The 18,864-nt window shown below is 35.9% G+C and overlaps 1 protein-coding gene across 1 annotated transcript; it reads right to left on the bottom strand.

Annotated features, from left to right (window-relative positions):
- Positions 1–278: 278 nt before the first annotated feature.
- Positions 279–18,034, bottom strand: LOC104073044 (transmembrane and TPR repeat-containing protein 3; the record flags this gene model as incomplete). Its single annotated transcript, XM_009572692.1, has 8 exons — positions 17,912–18,034; positions 16,014–16,230; positions 14,168–14,386; positions 9,884–9,983; positions 9,069–9,184; positions 7,201–7,373; positions 6,082–6,334; positions 279–427 (listed from the first exon to the last, which is right to left on the bottom strand). Coding segments are annotated over exons 2-8 (1,199 nt in total), but the record flags the coding sequence as incomplete, so codon positions are not given.
- Positions 18,035–18,864: the final 830 nt, after the last annotated feature.

Genomic DNA, 18,864 nt, shown 5'->3' with positions numbered 1-18,864 from the left:
TATATATATGTATATATATTTTAAATAAATATTATAATACCCTCAGAATAATCCACTGGTCTCCTAAGAACTTCCTTGTCATTTGTTCACATGACTGCCAAACGGTTTCTTGATCATTACTCTGTGTTCATTAAGAACTTGAAACAGAATAAGAGCTGTAATGTAATAAATTCATACTGGTAAAAGCTCTACTGGGAAAGCTTGCAGTTATAAATATGGCTATCTTTTATGAAATTAAGAGAGGTGAGTTAAACCAGTCATAGGTAACACTACCTTACCTTTTATTTGATAATTTCTTCCATCCATGTGCTACTAAAATGCAGAATCCCATGCTAGGAACATACAACACTCGTTCTGCTACTACAAATCCAACAGGAAAAAAGAGGTTTGATGCAGGAATGAATGGTAGCACTATTAAGCAGAGTGCCTAGAAAAGAAATGCAAATGAATTAGTAATCAAGATTAGGCAGTAACAAATTGTACTCAAATTACAAAGCAGTTATAAAAAAATCCCAGAAAAACAGACATACATAATAGATCTTTGGGCTTTTGTTTTTTTCTTTTAAACATTAAGATTTGTTTGACATTGAGACCACTCTGAACATGGCAAGTTTTAACCTGCATATGACACTATTCATTACTTAAGGGCTTACGAGTGTATTTGCTTTTCTAATTTTCTACACTACAGAGAAGAGCAGCTGCATGACAAAACACTAGGATCAAAGGATCAAATTTGAAACAATGTTTTAATAAGAGCTCCACATACAAAAACATGACAGTCTGAGACGTTATCTTTTATAACAACTAAAAATTTACACCAGCTTATATGATGCATAAAGCAGTTACGTTTTACAATACAATAAAGTCCATTTTTCGTTTCTGTAAAAAATGTGAAGAAATAACATAAAAATCAGAATCAACCACTGAATAAACATCAGTTTTCAGGGCACCCTGAAAAATCTAAAATGACAATGAACTTAAGAACTGCATAATTGCAGCTTTTAGGTTGGTGACAGGCATCTTAACAAAAGGTGTATTTATCAAAAGACAGAGAAATCCATCTGCTGCCAAGGAAGTGGACATGACCATTTGCTTTAAGTCCTGGGTGATTGTTAAATAGCAGCTTTACAATCTCTGGTACCAGAAAAGACTCAAATAATTATTTCACAATATCTGGCCTCCAAGTTACAAAAAACAAAGTCCCTACAGAAATGGAATGTTTCTTTGAATAAAGAAAGTATGAGGAATTTTCTAGAAATTTTCAATACAACTGGCTGTCACCTTCTGTCTAGATTTAACCATAAATTTAATCGCCTTTTCCATGCTAAAATAGTTACCACATCCAGTCTGAAAGTCAGTCTAGGATTTCCCATATAAAAATGCAACATGGATTTCAAATTTCAAGTAAGGTTTTAGCTCATATTTCAAGGGGCCAAGAATATGCACATGGATCATTAACACAGCTCATCTCATCCACAGCAATTCACTAAGCTACATGCAAATAAATATATAATTGAGCCTTGAAGAAATCACAAGCACAATATAGAGAATATGTTGATTACTTGGGGACAAAATTTAATTTAATGCCATTTCACATTTCTCTCCCTTTCTCCTTTAGTTTTATAGTATGTGCTCCTTATCTGTAATCTGTAAAAGCCTCAACACAGAACTCTATAATAGATTTTTGTAATTTACTTTGAAATGCAGGATTCATCACACTATCCCAAGCCAGTCCTCTGTATCAGTTTTTAGTTTAGTTACAGCAAATCCCTTCACACTTTTGGGGGTGGATTATGGGAAGTGAGGGTATCATTCTGTATTTCATTCTGGTTTGAGCAGCCAGATGCATTTGTGAGTACAAAAGCACATCTGAAGTGTGCTTTAGGAAACAACATGCTGTTTTGCAAATGTTTTTACTGCAGTGTGAACAAACTGCATTTAACTTTAAAATGTAAGGCTTGTACATAGGCTTAAATGAATTAACTTATTTTATAAAACCTTCTAATAATCGGATTTGAAGAAGTCACCTCTCAAGATTTTAAAAACATTGTTTTACATTATTGCTCAAAAATTGCAGGGTTTTTTGTTTTGTTTTGTTTTTTTTAATATAGTAAGAACATCAGTCCCACAGCCCCATGAGATCAACATGTATCATGAAAGCCCATTCTTTCCAGTGGGTTTGATCCAGTGGAAAGGATTCTGCAGCTGATACAGCAACTGCTTGGTCTCCACTGAGCGCTTATGATCTAAGAATCTAATAAGAAGGTTTTTGCATGTTCTACTCTGTGCAATTCCTCTGATGACAAATGTTGCACAATGTTTTGCCGAACTTCTCTTTAGATCCTTTTGTCTCTCCTTAGTACACCGTCCTTCAAATACAATTTCCTGGGCAATAGACTCAAAGCCCTAGTGCAGATAAAAATACATTCTCTTCTGTTCATTTATTCTTTCTTTTTATCACAGTCTTTCAGCAGATGCAGAAAAATATCCTGGTCAAGGCAACTGAAAAAAGAAAAAACAAAAAAAAAAAAAAAAGACAGAAACCACTAAAGTACACAGGAAGAAAAAAGCATATGACAAAACTCTAAAATACGACCGTAAGCTATGAAGAGTATCTGAACTGCTAAGTAACCAGGCAAAAGTTCACAAGGAAACATCTCAAAGCCTGAGTGAGGTGTAAGCATAGGGAGTATAGAAATAAATATTGTTGAATTTAGAAGTACTGATGTCTTGGCACAACACTTAAAAGTGTTAAAAACTTACTCCAAGAAGCCTAAGGATACCTGTCTGTTCCTGAGTAACAAGCCACCAAAGTTTGCAGCTGAGAAGCATGGAGTGCTGTCTTATCAGAAGGGAGGTAAAGCACCCTTGTTTGGGACACTTAGCAAATATCAAAAGATACTAAAAAGCTTTTATTAAATTTTGCCAGCCAACAAAGGAATGTCTATACCCAAGAAATTCCGTGAACAAACAAGGGCCATGATCACAGCTTGATTCTGAAACCTACTGAAAAGCCACCAAAGTAATTCTAGATCAGTACTATTCTTAGTACTCAGTATTTTCAATATGTATAGCGTAACCTATTTATAAAGGTCACTTAGTCTGACAGCCAAGTTATCTGACTGTTCACAGGGATAAAGAGAATTTAACTGCTCATACATTGTTTTCAGCACGTGTCCTTTACTAATGTAAGAATAATTGATTACTTCAAGCAGCATAATGACATCAACCTGCCAAAGCATGTGTTCCTATTTGTAATACACAGTCCCATTATTTGTTAGTTTAATATTGTCAGTTGGTAAAAAAAAAAAAAAAGTAATTTATTTGTTTTGTCCTCTCCTAGTTCTGTTATTTTGAAAAGACAATTTTAGAACCTATGGCAAAAATTAAAATACGACAAAATGAAACTCAATGTACCCACTTACCAGAGTTATTTTTCCTGGAGATGACCGTCATCAAACAGATGAAAACTGACTAAAAATGAGTCCTTCAACCTTTGCATCTCCCAGTAATGAGTTCATCTTGTGAGACCATACTTGGGGAGAACTGTGGAACGTCCACTGGCACCTGAGGAAGTGGGAGAAGGAATCCCTTCTTCTGTCTTGTCCCTCAAGCAGTATAGCACCAAATCCATATCCACATCAGCAAATACAGAAAGACATGTTCAGACGTACTGGTGACCTCCCTTCTCTTTTGCATTTTGGATCCCTCTCTTTTGCATTTTTTTTGCAAGGTCCAAATAAACACGTTTAATTCTGCAGCATGTCTAAAGTTGTACCTTTTCTGACCTCATAAACAAAAGTAACTTGAGACTTTTCCCTTAGATCAGGCTTCAGCATGACACCTCAGGGTCTCATTGAGCTAATGGAAGAATCAAAACATGCTAGAGATTTGTAATGGCAGAAGCTCTTTACAAAGCCCTTTACGACTCCTTTAGAGTGACACTCATGAGAGTGTGAAACATCAAACAGTGCAGTCAACCATGGTACCAACTGTGATGAAGCCACCATTATACTAATACCACGTGGCATCCCTATGGATAGCACATAGCATTCATACCTGTCAGGGTAACAGTTTATTTTGACCAGCACAAATTCAGACTTTTATTGGCAGAACTGAGAACCAAGTTTTTTAAAACCAGTCATTCAACATAGTTACCTGGAACATTGCCATAATCTATGTAAATTCGTATCACTAAATACAGATTCACTTTCTTCACTTTAAAGATGGTACTATGATTTCTCTAGCAAGTCAGATTGAAAAGCCATCAGAAAGAAATTGTTCTCTCCCCCTCTCTCCCTTGGCAGACTATCCAATCTACTTCAGGACATTAATGGCTTACTGGAAGGCAGAAATAGGCTTTGGCCTACAGTGTTGTTGCATGTTATAGTACGTAACAATTAATTTTTAATATAAAATATTGCATTCTCATTTCCTAAAAAATTCGCTTCCAGGCACTTAGATATTATGTCTGAAAAAAATCAGCATCATACTGAAGGTTATATACACAACATAGGTATATATTAAAGGAAAACAATTTTCATTAAACAAAGATTATACTGTGTTAAGTGACATTGAGGCTCGCACACTGGACTGAATGATCTCAGAAGACCCCTCGTATAAAAAACACTTGGAATAATAAAAACAAATATAAAAAAACCACCCTCAAACAAAAACTAACTGACTTACAACAATGTATGCTGACAATTCCATTAACCCTCTCCTCTTCTGAGCTTTACTGGATAGGGAGTAAACAGAAATGTAGGGGAATAAAGAGCCTTAAAGTTCAAGAGCTGTCCTATGAAAAAAGTGAATCACTCCCCACACACATTTCTACTGCTATCAGTGCACAGGACAAAAGTTGTTTCAGCTTCTGTAAGAAGGAAGATTAAACTACTCCTTGACATTTTTTAAGTACTGTAAAACTAACTTTTTTTCTGGGTATGTCACCTTGCACATTTATTATATCAATAAGCTATGGAAGTTTCTTTTCTTCATACACAATTTCCAAATTCTGGACAAGAGGCTTCATCAGCAATACTACAGATCATTTTCACACATCTTCTAGTGAAACAAATTGCCTCGCTCCAGTGACAAGACAAGAAAAACCATATGAGTCAGAACTATAATGTTAGGTTTCTTTGAAATGAATCAAAGTTTGCCAGCTGATTAGCAAAGAAATCCTTAGTCTTAAATTGTGCATAAATATTCCCACCCATCTGAAACTTTTGTTGCCTGAGTTACATATTTAAAAAGTACATTATTTCTGAAGCAGACTAAGATGTATACATGCAGGTTTGTTGTACACATAATTGCACCACTGATTTAATAAAAACCATGGTACCAGGTAATCATTAATCTTGTCAAAATTTGCAATGGAAGCAATCAAAAAGATGACTGGGTTTGGATGAAAAAATAGTAGCTCATTTGCCCCTTTCCACTTCCTCCAAAATATTCTTTCCTGTTAATCCATTTCAGTTTTAAGGTCATATAATACTGAAAAACAGGAACCGATCTTACAGGTTCACTAAATTAGTTTTTCCTTAGAATATGGAAAAGACTACAGAAGAGTGCCTTTGTTAGAAGAACAACAACAAAAGAGGAAAACTTATATTCCTAAATGCCAAAATATGTCCTTTTCTTTTATACCTATGAGAAAGAAAATCAAGTCACTTGCTAAATACGCAGCATGACTACTGACTTTTAAATAAGGTAGATGGTTTGCAGGAAGGAAATGCATTCCGATCCTTAAAACATATTTAATTCTACTGAAAACCCCCATTTCCTAGTTGAGTTCTGAATACCTGAGAAAGGCCGCAATACAGTTTGCAAATACATAAGGAGGGGCATATTTATTCTCATCTCTTGTCTATTCTTCTCCATCTCATCCCTGACAGCGTCACATACTTAATTGCAATTTAACAGTTTTGTGGCTACAACAATTTTCCTCTTACGTGTTCATTCTAGCCCAAAAGGAGATGCATGTGATATCTCCAGGTCACAGCAGATTAGACATGTGACCAAACCACTTGAGCCACTTACACTCTTAAAAAAAGTACAAAACCAATGCATCATTCATACCATCAATACAGTCTTGGAGGAATCCCCAGGATATCGGAGACTGAAGACAATTAAAGATCCCAGAAAGCAAAAGAAGGTAAGGGTGGCAACATTTCTAACATCTAACAAAGACTCCACGAGAGGAATAGTTCCCATTGTCCAGTCACAGCATAATTCTGAGGGGTTAAGAAGAAGCCAAGCATTTACAGGGAGGAGGTAGTTGAAAGTCAGCTGTCTTGCTGGGGATGGACTAACAGCAGCTGGGTTATCAAACCTAAAGCAAAAGAAAGGAGAAAAAGAAGCTTTTAATGAAAAAAGATATAGTCTTGATCCACTTTGTGCTCAGAAACCAGCAAACTTCAGAGTTATAGCTAGAACTACCAATTACAGACATGTACAATACCCTAATCTTCCTGCACTGTCAGGTGTGTAACTTGGGAACCATGCACTATGATTCATCTTAGCATGGGGCGGAGCCTCCTCCAAGTTTAAGAAACTGATTTGGGATATAATCAACATGAGCTTGAAGAAACAGAATGATTAACACCTAAAGTTGCGTTCAGTGGTCCTTGTTCATGTTTTTAATAGTTTGCCTCATTTTTCAGGGAAAATATTAGATTCTTGTATTTCTGCATTGCTCATACACTTTTAAGATAAATTACAATTTTTCAGTTCTAACATTATTCATATACACTTATCTTCAAGCACTGAATCTGAAGTCAACCACGCTTTCTGCATAGTACATACCTAAAGCCAAAAAAATATTTTGTATGTAGAAGAGGAAGAGCTTATTAAGAGGTTTGGAGTATTCAGCCAAGGATCAAACACATAGCCAATAAAAAATATTTTAGGAATGAAACATTTAATTTCTGAATTTTTAAGACAAACTAACAACCTAACGTTTTTAAAAATTAATGCCTGCTCAGATACCTCAATATTTTGGACATTCTTGTCAACAGGTACTGAAATATAGCATTTATCAACTTCACAAAAAATGTAATATTGTACAGTCATTGCTTACCAATATTAAAATAAGTTAATAAACACTTAAGTTGATGTATTTTTGGCCATTTCATTCAGATCTCATTAAGCCACATCTTATTTATCAGTGTCTGTAAATAAGAGACACTTTACTATTACCTTGTAAACACTGGAAGTTGAGACTGGATAACCTGGACTCTAACAACTACAAGCAGCAGTGTACTGAACATTAGGACTATGAGCTTCAACAGTGTTTGGAGCATAGAGAAAGGAATACTGCCCTTCCCTCGAAGAATCTGTACAGCTGTGTCCAACAACACTGGCAAGGTGTACTGCAAAGGAAAAAAGTGTTTATAATCAGATAGTGTATTCATTAATCCCTTAGATAAATACAAGCTACCTAATCTTTTTTTTTTTCTTGGTTTTCTCTAAATGCCTGCTCCCAATAGTTATGTAACTCAGCTTCTTAGAGCTTTCATGACAACTCCCAAAAAGAAGTCCACCATTCTAATAAAAATAACTCTATTCAAGCATTCTTGCTAACACTATCATAGCTGAACTTGTATGCCTGTAGTTCTGTATTTTGCACTGACTGATTAGAAAATTTGTACCATCTTCAGAGACTTCAATAGATGAAGTATGACCATGAAATAAGTCTTGAGGAAGAGAAATCACTGTTTTTAGAATTATCAGCCCCTCTGAAAATTTGTCCTATAAACAAAATCCCTTAGGAACAGTAGAAATACTATTCACTTCCTGATTAGCCCTGGATTTCTATTTTATGCCTCTACTGCAGTAACCCATCTCCCCCTGCCTCATGAATATCATGATCTTGTACAGTTTCCCATTACATACCCTAATTTTTTCCCTGTGTACCTCTTTTCCTATGTCTTCATGTCTTGTGTTGGGGATGATTTATTGCTTCACATATACTGGTTGGCTGAACTACAGATATTGATAGGTTTTTGAGAACTGGTCAAACTCTTAGTTCATGCTACACCTGTGCCCTCAGAAGAAGCCTCAGTTTGGCTTTTCTCTTTTCTACTCAGTTGACTTACACAAACTTGTTAAACTTTCATGAAATTGAGGATCAGATCAAAAGTTACTAAAAGAAAGGAAGAGTGAATTGAAAAGTACGGTCACATAGTGGTGATTTCCTTAGAAATCCAGTTTGAAAATTATATGCTTATTCACTAGACTTGCAAAGGCAATAGTTACAAACACATGTATTTTTGTAAGCACAAAAAATGTGATTTTGGTATTTCGGGCTTGAATATGTATCCCCAAGACAGACAATCTTTCAGCTTTTACTGGTACAGTTTTTGCAAAATATTCCTTCAAGTAATTAAGGAATAGTAAACCAGAAAGTTTTCTTAGAATATGCAATCATATATTTTTAAATTGCATATAGTTTAACTATTAAAAAGCCAATAATTATTTCATTGCAGGAACATCTTGTTTCTCTAAACAAAAGAAAAGTTACTATTAACTTAAAGACTTACCAATGCTTAAGATAAAACCTATCAGATTAGAAATTAAATTTAAAGGTATTCTTAGAACAACAAATTTCATAAGAATATTACTGATTCAAATAAGACTACTCAAAAACATCTGGTTATTCATTAGAATGTGATGAAACGCATTTGCATATAGCATGTTTTCTATTTTTACTACAGGAATTAAAAACAAATAATCCCCCATCTTTATGCACCTCAGACTTAATCAAGACCGTTACATGCTAGTCTTTGCAAATCTCAGTCAACTAAAACCTCAGGTTTTCTTTATTGAGTATATTTGGTAACATCCCTGTATGGCATGTAAAGGACAACTTAGAAGTCACTGGATTCCCTCACAATGAACCATGTATGTTAAACATTAGTCGAGTCAAAAAAAATCTGAAAAATGTAACAGAACTATAGAGTTAGCCTGAACTGATAAAAATCAGTGCTGAAATATGACACTTCAAAGCACTTAATCTCATTACAGAATTCCTGAGAAGAAATCCAATTTATTTTTCAACATCTTACCCCTTGAGCAACAAATACTTCATACACACAGCATATCCCCACCACCGTTATTCCTTGTTCTTTACACAGTGTTGCAACAGCTACTAGAAACACAGTCACTGCAATTGGAGTCCACGCTGCAAAGAAAGAAGACATTGAAAATGTTCCATCTTACAACAAAACCAAACATTTAATAAAGTAAATTAACCTAAAAAGTGAAGACTTTGGCTCTTCATGTTTGAACATGCTATGTACTACAAACTTATTCAGTATGCCATTTGTTATGAAAAGGGAGAGTATTAGTTTTACTCTACAGAAAATAATATACGTGTATCAGTTTTAAAACTGCCTCCCTTAAATTGAAAGAACTAAATGAAAGGCAGAAGACTAATCTATGATAGGAAAATAAAAAAACCCAATCTTTCCTAATTCCTAATGAGAACACTTTTTCAAACTGAATGTTTTATAGCGAGTTATGAATTTTCACAAGGTCAATTTGACTTTGGAAAAGAGGCAAGCCTCCTACACCTCCACTGAAACGTTGCAACTTACTCATGACCGCCTGAGGCATCTCAACATACTTCCACTTACTTGCATTAATAGAAGTCAGTGCAAGAGTCCCCTACTCTAGGTGTTACAAAACAACTGAAAAAGAGCTTAAGTCTTGAAAAAAATAAAAAGGCAATTTATAATGGAAAGTACTATTACATGGGTATCTTGGGGCTGAAGGGTTCTTTGTACACGCTGAATAATGGATACATCCATATTAACATTTTAAGAGCTCTATTATCAGTGATACAGAAATTAAGTTATGTATACATTCGTAGATCATTTACCTATGGTATTATCTGGCCCTTTAGATTTTGTATATGATAAAAAAGCAGCTAGAAAAAAGATAGATGATAAAAGCTCTGCTCTGCCCACAACTCCAGTTACCTGTAAAGAAAAAGAAGAAAAACCAAGATTATTCTTCTAGTGACTATTCTAGTACTAAAATAGTGCATGACTGATATACTATCAGGGCATGCATAAACAAGATCTGTAAACGAAGCAAAAAAGGCTAAGACTAAGGCTGCTTTCAGTTCAATCAGTACTGAATTCAAGAACAGGATGATACAGGTGGCTGGTGGCCACCTGTGGCTGATGTGCCCCTAAGTATCACCATTAACGAGACAACTGAGAAATGCTGTAGTTTCTTTTATCTTTAGTAATACAGCCACAAATAGCATTTGAGGCAGAATTTGGGCACGGTAACAACTGCTTTCTTCACAATACTTGGAAAAAACTAGGTTCCATCAATAGAAGCTTTAAGCAAAGCCTGACAAGGACTGTTGTACCTATACATCCTGCAGACAGTGGCATACAGAAACTATGATTGTTATTTTTGTTCATACCTTTTCTGACTGACTAAACAGACCTGAATCTGAAAGAAGCATTCCCTTGAATGGTGTTATGGCAGCTCTTAGGTGAGCAGTCAAGAGTTACAAATAAATTGATGGCAAGCTCTGTGCAAGGGAGTTAAAGAATGACTCAGGCTTTACTACAGGTCTGGCAATTTCCTGAATTATAATTTGGTTGGCAATATTGAAATTGCAGGTAGTGGCCCCTTTGGTAACAAGACAGAGAGGAATGGATTTTACGAAAATTTGGAGAAGTGCTAAAATCCATACGGCAGAAGGTTGTTTCAGAATCCCCAATGAAACAGAGATGACTTTCCATTTCAGGAGCGGTTTTCAAAAAACACTAAGATGCAACCAACAACCAGAGATGAAAGACAGGTCACTATGTTAATGGTTACTGCCTGCAGTAGCCACTGTGCTGACCACAGTACCATTTAGGACTGCCTTTCTTTCTCATTTGTCCTCTTCTGTAATGCCTCTGATTACATCCAAATTTTTGCAAGTAAACTGGCTGAAAAATGGCATGCTATCCCGAGGTAGATGGTCATATTTAGCTAAGAAAACCTCATAGCTCACCATTTAATTATGATGATGCTGAAAACTGACTTTCAGCCATCCGGATCTAGCTAGAAGTTTTTATTGCTAGGTACATTCTTGGTCAAGCATAATTGATCCAGCACAGCATAAAAAGAGAAAGTAACTCAATATCCAAGGTCACAGTGTAAAGAAATGTATTCAAATCTGAATTTGAAATCATGCTCTGGTGCTTCTGTTGGGAGTAGCGTACGTTTACCAAACTCACTGAATCATGCACAGACAAGGCATGTTTCACAACTGATCAGACATCAGAGCTTATGTTAACATTTTGGATACTATACAGGTGTTTGTTTCCAAAATGTCTTAAGACATTTCAAGGATTCCTGGTCTGGATCTCAAAATTGTCCAGCATTAAGACAGAAATTAAAGAGAACTTTGTCTGTAGATCAGTTGAAAGAGATCATTAGTAAAGCAAGTGTGCTGGTGTGCCAGTCCCCTGCCACCATAAGAAAGATTCTATTTCTGGATACAACGGTGACTTATGAGAGAAAATTCCAGTATTCACAAGGTTAGTTGACATTGTGTAGCTGTAAAGGTAGTCAACATGCCTCTGGCCAGAATAGTAGCAAAGTAGCTAGAAAGACTGAACTAGAATTCTAAAGACAAGGACAAATGAAACTCTGATGCTGTTATTCAATCAATTTCCTCAAAAATTCTTCCTCAGAAAATGATATATTACCACCGCAAGAGCCCAGCTTTTCTCTGAAGTCAAGCAGAAAATTCTTTTCTATTTATCCTGCTCTGCCAACTTTTCCAGGAAAAATCCATTTATCATAAGACAGGTGAAGGTTTGAAATGTTTATGTATTGCATCTGCCTTTTCAAACTCTTGTTCAGGGCAGTAATAAGTAGGAGACTAATTTGAAGGAATTCAAATCAGATACATTTCAATTATAAAAGATACACAAGGTACCATCAAATGATTTAAAAACTGGGAACGAGACCTGTTTTGGAGCTTTCACTGAAGTCTGAATAAGTCAGTCGGCACCCAAGTCCCCAGTTCTAAAATACAGCTCATTATTACCTCCTCTTTCCCATGTATGGAAACTTCCAATTGTTTTGCCTTTTATACATGTGCACAAGTCTCAACTGCCAACTCTAAGAATCCTTTCTTGGTTGCATGTTAGGCAGAATTCTCAACGCAAACATTTGAAAGGATAAAATGCACTGTTTCTCAAAAGCAAAAAACTTAAATTGGAAAAGATGGTGGGAGGAGGAAGAAAACCCTTTAACTGATTCTTCGCTGAGTACCTAAGTACAACAGCGGGGGAATTAAATTACAATTGCACTTAAATCTCAGAGTCTCCAAATGTTTTAAGTACAGCACCAAGTTCTACCAATCACATAATCTTAAAGTGCCCTCATGTGGCTAATATCAGGAACTACACACGTATTACCAAATTGCTTCATAACTGTACTTCATAACTTTGTAACACATTACCTTACACAACAAGCTTTAATTACACAATGTTTTGTAGGATTTGTACGATATGTTTTGTTAACTCTGTCGCATAGTAATAAAAGCAATTGTGTTACTGTTATCTCATACAGAATCTGACAGTTCAAGCATGATAAAGAATCGTCATATTTGGAATGAAAGTGATAAAATTACATAGGATGACCTAAGCCATGAACCACTAATGTAAGTCACCAGCAACTTGCTAATGCTCCTGTAAAGATACTATCACATTTACTACAAAGAGGCAAAGCCAAATTTTGAAATTTAAACCATTTTTTTTCCAAAGAAAACCACATGAAATTAACAAATTATTTTTTTAACCCTTATTTTACCCAAGATTTTATGGGGGTTTGTGCTTTCAAGCACAAAAGCAAGCAAAAATTTTTAGATGTTTAACTTTTGCATTTTTAAACATGCCACTAACTTCTTCTAGCAAGGACATGTTAGTAGCTCAAAGAGCAGCCAATTAAAAAGCCCATGAAATTAACTCATATAAAGATTTGCTGAAAATACACAGATGCAGGCTACTGAATTGCTACTGACAGGGATTTGTGTCTTTAGAGAACGAGAGAGAGATGCAAACTCTTTACCCAAACAAATCATGACCAAAAAAATACAACATAAGGTAAGAGCAAACCCTTCTCATTTTCTTAAGATCAAAAGACATCTCCCTCTCCCCCCCAAAAAAACACATTAGGAAAAAAAAGCAAAAATGAAAGTGGGATAACACCTCCAAAGAAACAAAAGTTTTGAACATTTTTAGTTTTCTGAAAATCAGCTAATACTGTAAGAAAAAGGAGACTGAGAATGGGCTTTGCAACACGTGTGAATTGGAATCTAGGAAAGCCAATCTAAGTGGTGCAGAAATAACTGCAGAGAATTCCACAGATCTGCTTTATCAGTGTTTCTGATGGAAACAAATCTAATGAATGGCGATCACAAGACTCCATTTACTCCACAACACTACAAGCCTGGTTGACCATTAAAAAGTATATAATCAGACAGCTTGTATAAATAATGCTTTTCATAGCAGTGAAAAACTCTTTCAGAATCAAAGGAAAGGTAAATATGAGAGGCGAGAAAGGTATTTCCTCTTTCTTGTATCGGACATGTTCAAAAATGGAAGGTTCAAACAGAATGACCCTAAGCTGGATGTAGCATAGCAACAACCACCCCAGAAAAAGCCCTGCTGAGATAGATATATTGACGTAAAAGAAAGTGGACAGAACAGACTTGGTGATTAGCTAGAGGGGAGCGCTTAGCGATTCTGGAAGGTATTCATAGTATTCATAATAATTCAAAGGTAATTCAAAGGTATTCATAGTATTTGCAAAATATGATACTGGATGAATCATCACAGAACACAAATATCTATGTAAGTTAAAGTAGCCATCTTCATAAAAGCCAATGTTCATAGCAGAGACCTAAGTTATTTAACAACTAAATTAATGTTTCTTTAATTATTTTTCAGTAGCTGTATGGAACAACAAACAATTCCAAGCATTAGAATTTGTCACCTCCACCACTCATTGCAAAGGGCAGAGTGAGTACTAGTAAAATCACACACTTGTTGGAGTTACAATATATAAACAGATATAAAACCCATGAAATTTAAGGTTAATTAATACAACTCGAACAAATTAAGCACATCGCAGCTATACCTACCGCTTCAGTATGTATTGGGTGCACTGCAAAGAGCAAGGATGCAACTACGCTGCTCCTGTTGTCCAGAAAAAGCTTACAGACCTTGAGGAAAACTACACAAACCACCACATGAAAGACCAGATTTAGGAAGTGGTAAGAAACTGCATTTAACTCGCTGAACAAGTAGTTTAAGCGAAACGTAAGAACTGTAAGGGGACGATAAGATTTATGACTCCTCTCCTAAAAGAAAGTAAATAAATCAATCAGTCACCACCAACTTACAAAGGGACTTTTACTCCAAAATATCTTTCTAAAAATCTACGCATACATGATTCCCCCCTCTATTCTCAGGCATCTACCTTCAAAATAAAGACCTGAAAATCAGTAATACCTTAAAAAAAAAAAAAAAAATCTAGTGAATTAAATGAAAACTCAATTTAAAATTAAAATGTTAAACAGAGAAGTTAATTCTGACTATTTTTCCTACTTCCTCATAGTTTTAATGTATTATTCAAGTATTTTGATTGTTCTGCCATTTCATGTTTTAGATCAGTATTTTACAAAATAAAAATTTGGTGCGCTCAGCTGAATGTATTATCTACATATTTTCAGTATGTCTACCAGTCAATACGTCTATGTTGCCAGTTACTCCATCCATAAACCCTTTTAAAAACTACACTTAACACCATCTTCCTGTTCCAAAATGTATTTGTCAACCCACAGCCCGTTGATATTTTGCTGAATATGTCCGTAAAACAAAGGCAGAAAATCTAAGAAAAAACTGGGGGGCAGGGACAGGGAACCAAATTGCACATACAGACAGACAAAAACACAAGACAGGAAAAAATATTTTAAAAGCCATGAATGATCAAATTAATCTGACTTCATTTAGTTAAAATTAACCTGACTTTCACTTGGTTTTAAGTGCAAAATCAACACTCAATGAGATGGCTTTCTCCCACTCCACATGGTTAGGGTTTTTTTGGAGTAAAAACATTGAAAAATATTACTTGAAATTTTACTGGGAGGAGTTTAAGAACCCACTTACTCTCAATGGCTACAGGACTAGATGGCATCTGAAAAAGAGTCTGGAAGCTTTCATTACAAGGTTATATGAAAATTATGTATCAAAGTATTTGCAGAGCTAGCAATTAGTATCTCACTAGGAACTAATCCTGTATGTTATGGATGTAAGAAAGGAGAAGATTACAAGGTGGAATGCCTTGGTAGGCAAAAAACATATGACTGTCAGAGAATTTTTATTCATTCGCTCAGCAATGGCACCATGTGTAACTTTCTAAACTACATGTAAATCCTTTAGCCATTGCCATTTAATGACGTTTATCAACAACTTTAATGCCAACGCAGCTTTTCAGATAAAAACATAGCCACTCTACATGGGCTACAAACCAAAAACTCTGAATTCACATGAATGTACTTACTCAAATAAATTTAATGAATTTAATACCCGTTCTTTAACTCCTAGCTTTGTTGTTTAAGAGTGTTACCTTTCCTTCCAGACTGCAATTAGAAATAAATACTCTTGTATGCCAATGTCTAGCTTTTGCAGCAGGAGAAGGGAAAATGGTCAGAGTTGTCCAATTTCTATATTGGAATTAGATAACACACAGCATCTTGAAGCGTGATATATGACTTCCTTTTCTTACAAGTTCTTTTATTGAACAAAGGGAAAGAATATAAGCGACATCCGTTCCTGATCTCATAGTACAAAACACTAGCACCACTAAATTTAATCAGAATCAAACTATTCTGTTAAAACCACATTAGGAAAAAAAAAGTATAAAAACTCTCTGCAAGGTTTTTTTCCATTTCCTAAATGCCTCCAAGTATTTCTCAAAGAGTTTACCTCAGACATTGGAGTGCCCCAGAAGTCATTCTGAAACAGATTTTTTAACGGAGTAGAAGGATGCAAATCTTTATTGTCCAAAATCGCTGAAACATCATCAAAAACAAAGCCACAAAAGAGACTGTTCCAGTAGCAGGCTGCCACCACACCAACTATTAGTGCTGCTTCCTTCAGGCTTACATCAGCCATCTTCTCTAAGAGTTTTTATGGACAAAAGCTGAAATATATGGACAGAAACTTGAGTAGTTTTACTGATTAAAAACTAAACTTGATCAATAAAATCAAATTAAGACATCCAATATTTTAGAAGTTAATGACACTATATATCTAAAAATCAGTAAGATAGAAAGCTTTCCTCAAGTCTCATCCATCTTACACAATTTAGTGTTTAAAAGAAATACTCTCATTAAAACGTCTCACCCCTAAAAAGCCCTCACACAAGCTGGATACACTGCTACATTTCATGTTTTACTAATGTCCTGGTTTTGGCTGGGATAGAGTTAATTTTCCTCCTAGTAGCTGGTATAGTGCTGTGTTTTAGATTTAGTATGAGAAGAATGTTGATAACACACTGATGTTTTAGTTGTTGCTAACTAGTGCTTACACTAAGTGTAGTGGTTTAACCTGGCAGACAGCCAAATACCACACAGCCGCTCGCTCACTCCACCCACCCCCAGTGGGACAGGGAGAGAATCGGAAGGGTAAGAGTGAGAAAAACTTGTGGGTTAAGATGAAGACAGTTTAATAGAACAGAAAAGGGAAAATAATAATGATAATGATAGAATATACAAAATGAGTGATGCACAATGCAATTGCTCACCACCCGCGCTGACCGATAACCAAGTAGCGATCGGTACTTCCTGGATCACGCCTACCATTCATATACTGAGCATGACGTCACATGGTATGGACAGCTGGGCTAGCTGTCCTGGCTGTGTTCCCTCCCAACGCTTGTTTTTTTGTTGTTTTTCTTGAGCTGAACGTCCTTGACTAACAGGGTACTTAGCAACAACTGAAAACATCAGTGTGTTATCAACATTCTTCTCATACTAAATCCAAAACACAGCACTAGGAAGAAATTTAACTCTATCCCAGCCAAAACCAGGACACTAAGTCAAGGACTTTTCAGCTTCCCATGCTCTGCCAGGTGCACAAGAAGCTGGGAGGGAGCACAGCCAGGACAGCTAACCCAACTGGCCAATGGGGTATTCCATACCATATGATGTCATGCTCAGCATATAAGGCTGGGGGAAGAAGAAGGAAGTGGGGGACGTTCGGAGTGATGGTGTTTGTCTTCCCAAGTAACCATTACGCGTGATGGAGCCCTGCTTTCCTGGAGGTGGCTGAACACCTGCCTGCCGATGGGAAGGAGTGAATGAACTCCTTGTTTTGCTTTGCTTGTGCGTGCGGCTTTTGCTTTACCTATTAAACTGTCTTTATCTCAACCCACGAGTTTTCTCACTTTTACTCTTCTGATTCTCTCCCCCATCCCACTGGGGGGAAGAGAGCAAGCCGTTGTGTGGTGATTAGTTGCTGGCTGGGGTTAAACCACGACAACTGAAAAAAGAAGATTGATGATAAATTGTGATGTTTTTAGCAGACAGCTATGCAGTTCAAGTGAATGCTGCAAACTGGAGAACTATGAAAATTAAGTTCTCTAGAACCCTGAGTAATTTAACATACTGAGACAGAATACTAAGTTATCAAAAAGGCAGACAGTGTGTTAATTCTTCATGTTTTTTAGGTTTAAAGGTGTTTCTCAAAATATTTCAAAAGCAATTAAAAAACAAATTTCAAACATTCCGAAGAACAAACAGGAAACTTGAAGAACTTCATAAATACAGGTGTTCGAGAACACGTAAAGAAGGACATCAGAAGTAATAAAAAGTTAAACTTACCATTGAAGCTCACACTTTGCTCATTTGCATTTTTCATAGAAGTTCATGAAAAGGTAATTTTTTTTTCTCAACTCTGCCAATTGCTCTGATGTCGCTGAATGTTTATGAGAGTCCTGTCTAAAGAAAAATAGCATACAAAAAAAGACACTCCAAATTAACTTTATCTTATATTATTTTCTCTCATCTTGCATAAACTTCCTAAGTGCTAGAAATTATTAAACAGCAGTTTTATGATTATTTAAAAAATAACATATGGGTGATGCAATCAAAAGGTGAAATTACTATGTATTGGGTTGTTTGAAAACACTCTTCTGCCTTGGAAGAATAAAAAGGTAACTACAGGTCAAAGGCATTCTTTTTGACCCCTGGTTGACACAGCATGGATTACTGCCAACTGTTGGGACGAAAGATATTGAAAAGCTACAGAGAGTTGAACACTGACTTAGTTTTGAGAAAAAGGAGAGATGACTGAACAAAAATATATAGCATTTTCCCCAAAACTAGAGAAGGGTAACATCTGTAAGGACACAGAACAGTTAAGATTAGTCGGATAATGTGGATCCATAAATATGTAAAAACACTAGCCTTATGTCTATCAGGGTTCACACATTAAAGCTGATGAGTTATTTGGAAGCTATAGTCTGTTTTATTGTCCTAAGCCCTGAAATGCTGGTGATTTTTTTTGCTTTGGTTTGTTGGGGTTTTTTTAATTGTGTTCAGGTTGAAGTATACTATCCGCTAAAAACAGGCCATAGAGATATCTCATCCAGATAGGTAATATCAGTTGTGGTTTACAGCCTGGGCCTGAGAGCACGACAATGATCTATTCACAACTAGTGGTAAAGGAACAATGGTACAGGAAGGAATACACGTGCAACAAGATGCAGGTGCAGTTAAACTAAAAACCAAGACAAAGATCATTTAAAAGGAATCAAACCAATCCATTCGGTGTT

This window comes from Fulmarus glacialis, unplaced genomic scaffold (genome assembly GCF_000690835.1).
Source record: "Fulmarus glacialis isolate BGI_N327 unplaced genomic scaffold, ASM69083v1 scaffold36762, whole genome shotgun sequence".
NCBI lineage: Eukaryota > Metazoa > Chordata > Aves > Procellariiformes > Procellariidae > Fulmarus > Fulmarus glacialis.
The sequence above is the reverse complement of the archived record's forward strand: the minus strand, read 5'-3'. Positions and strand labels throughout refer to the sequence as shown.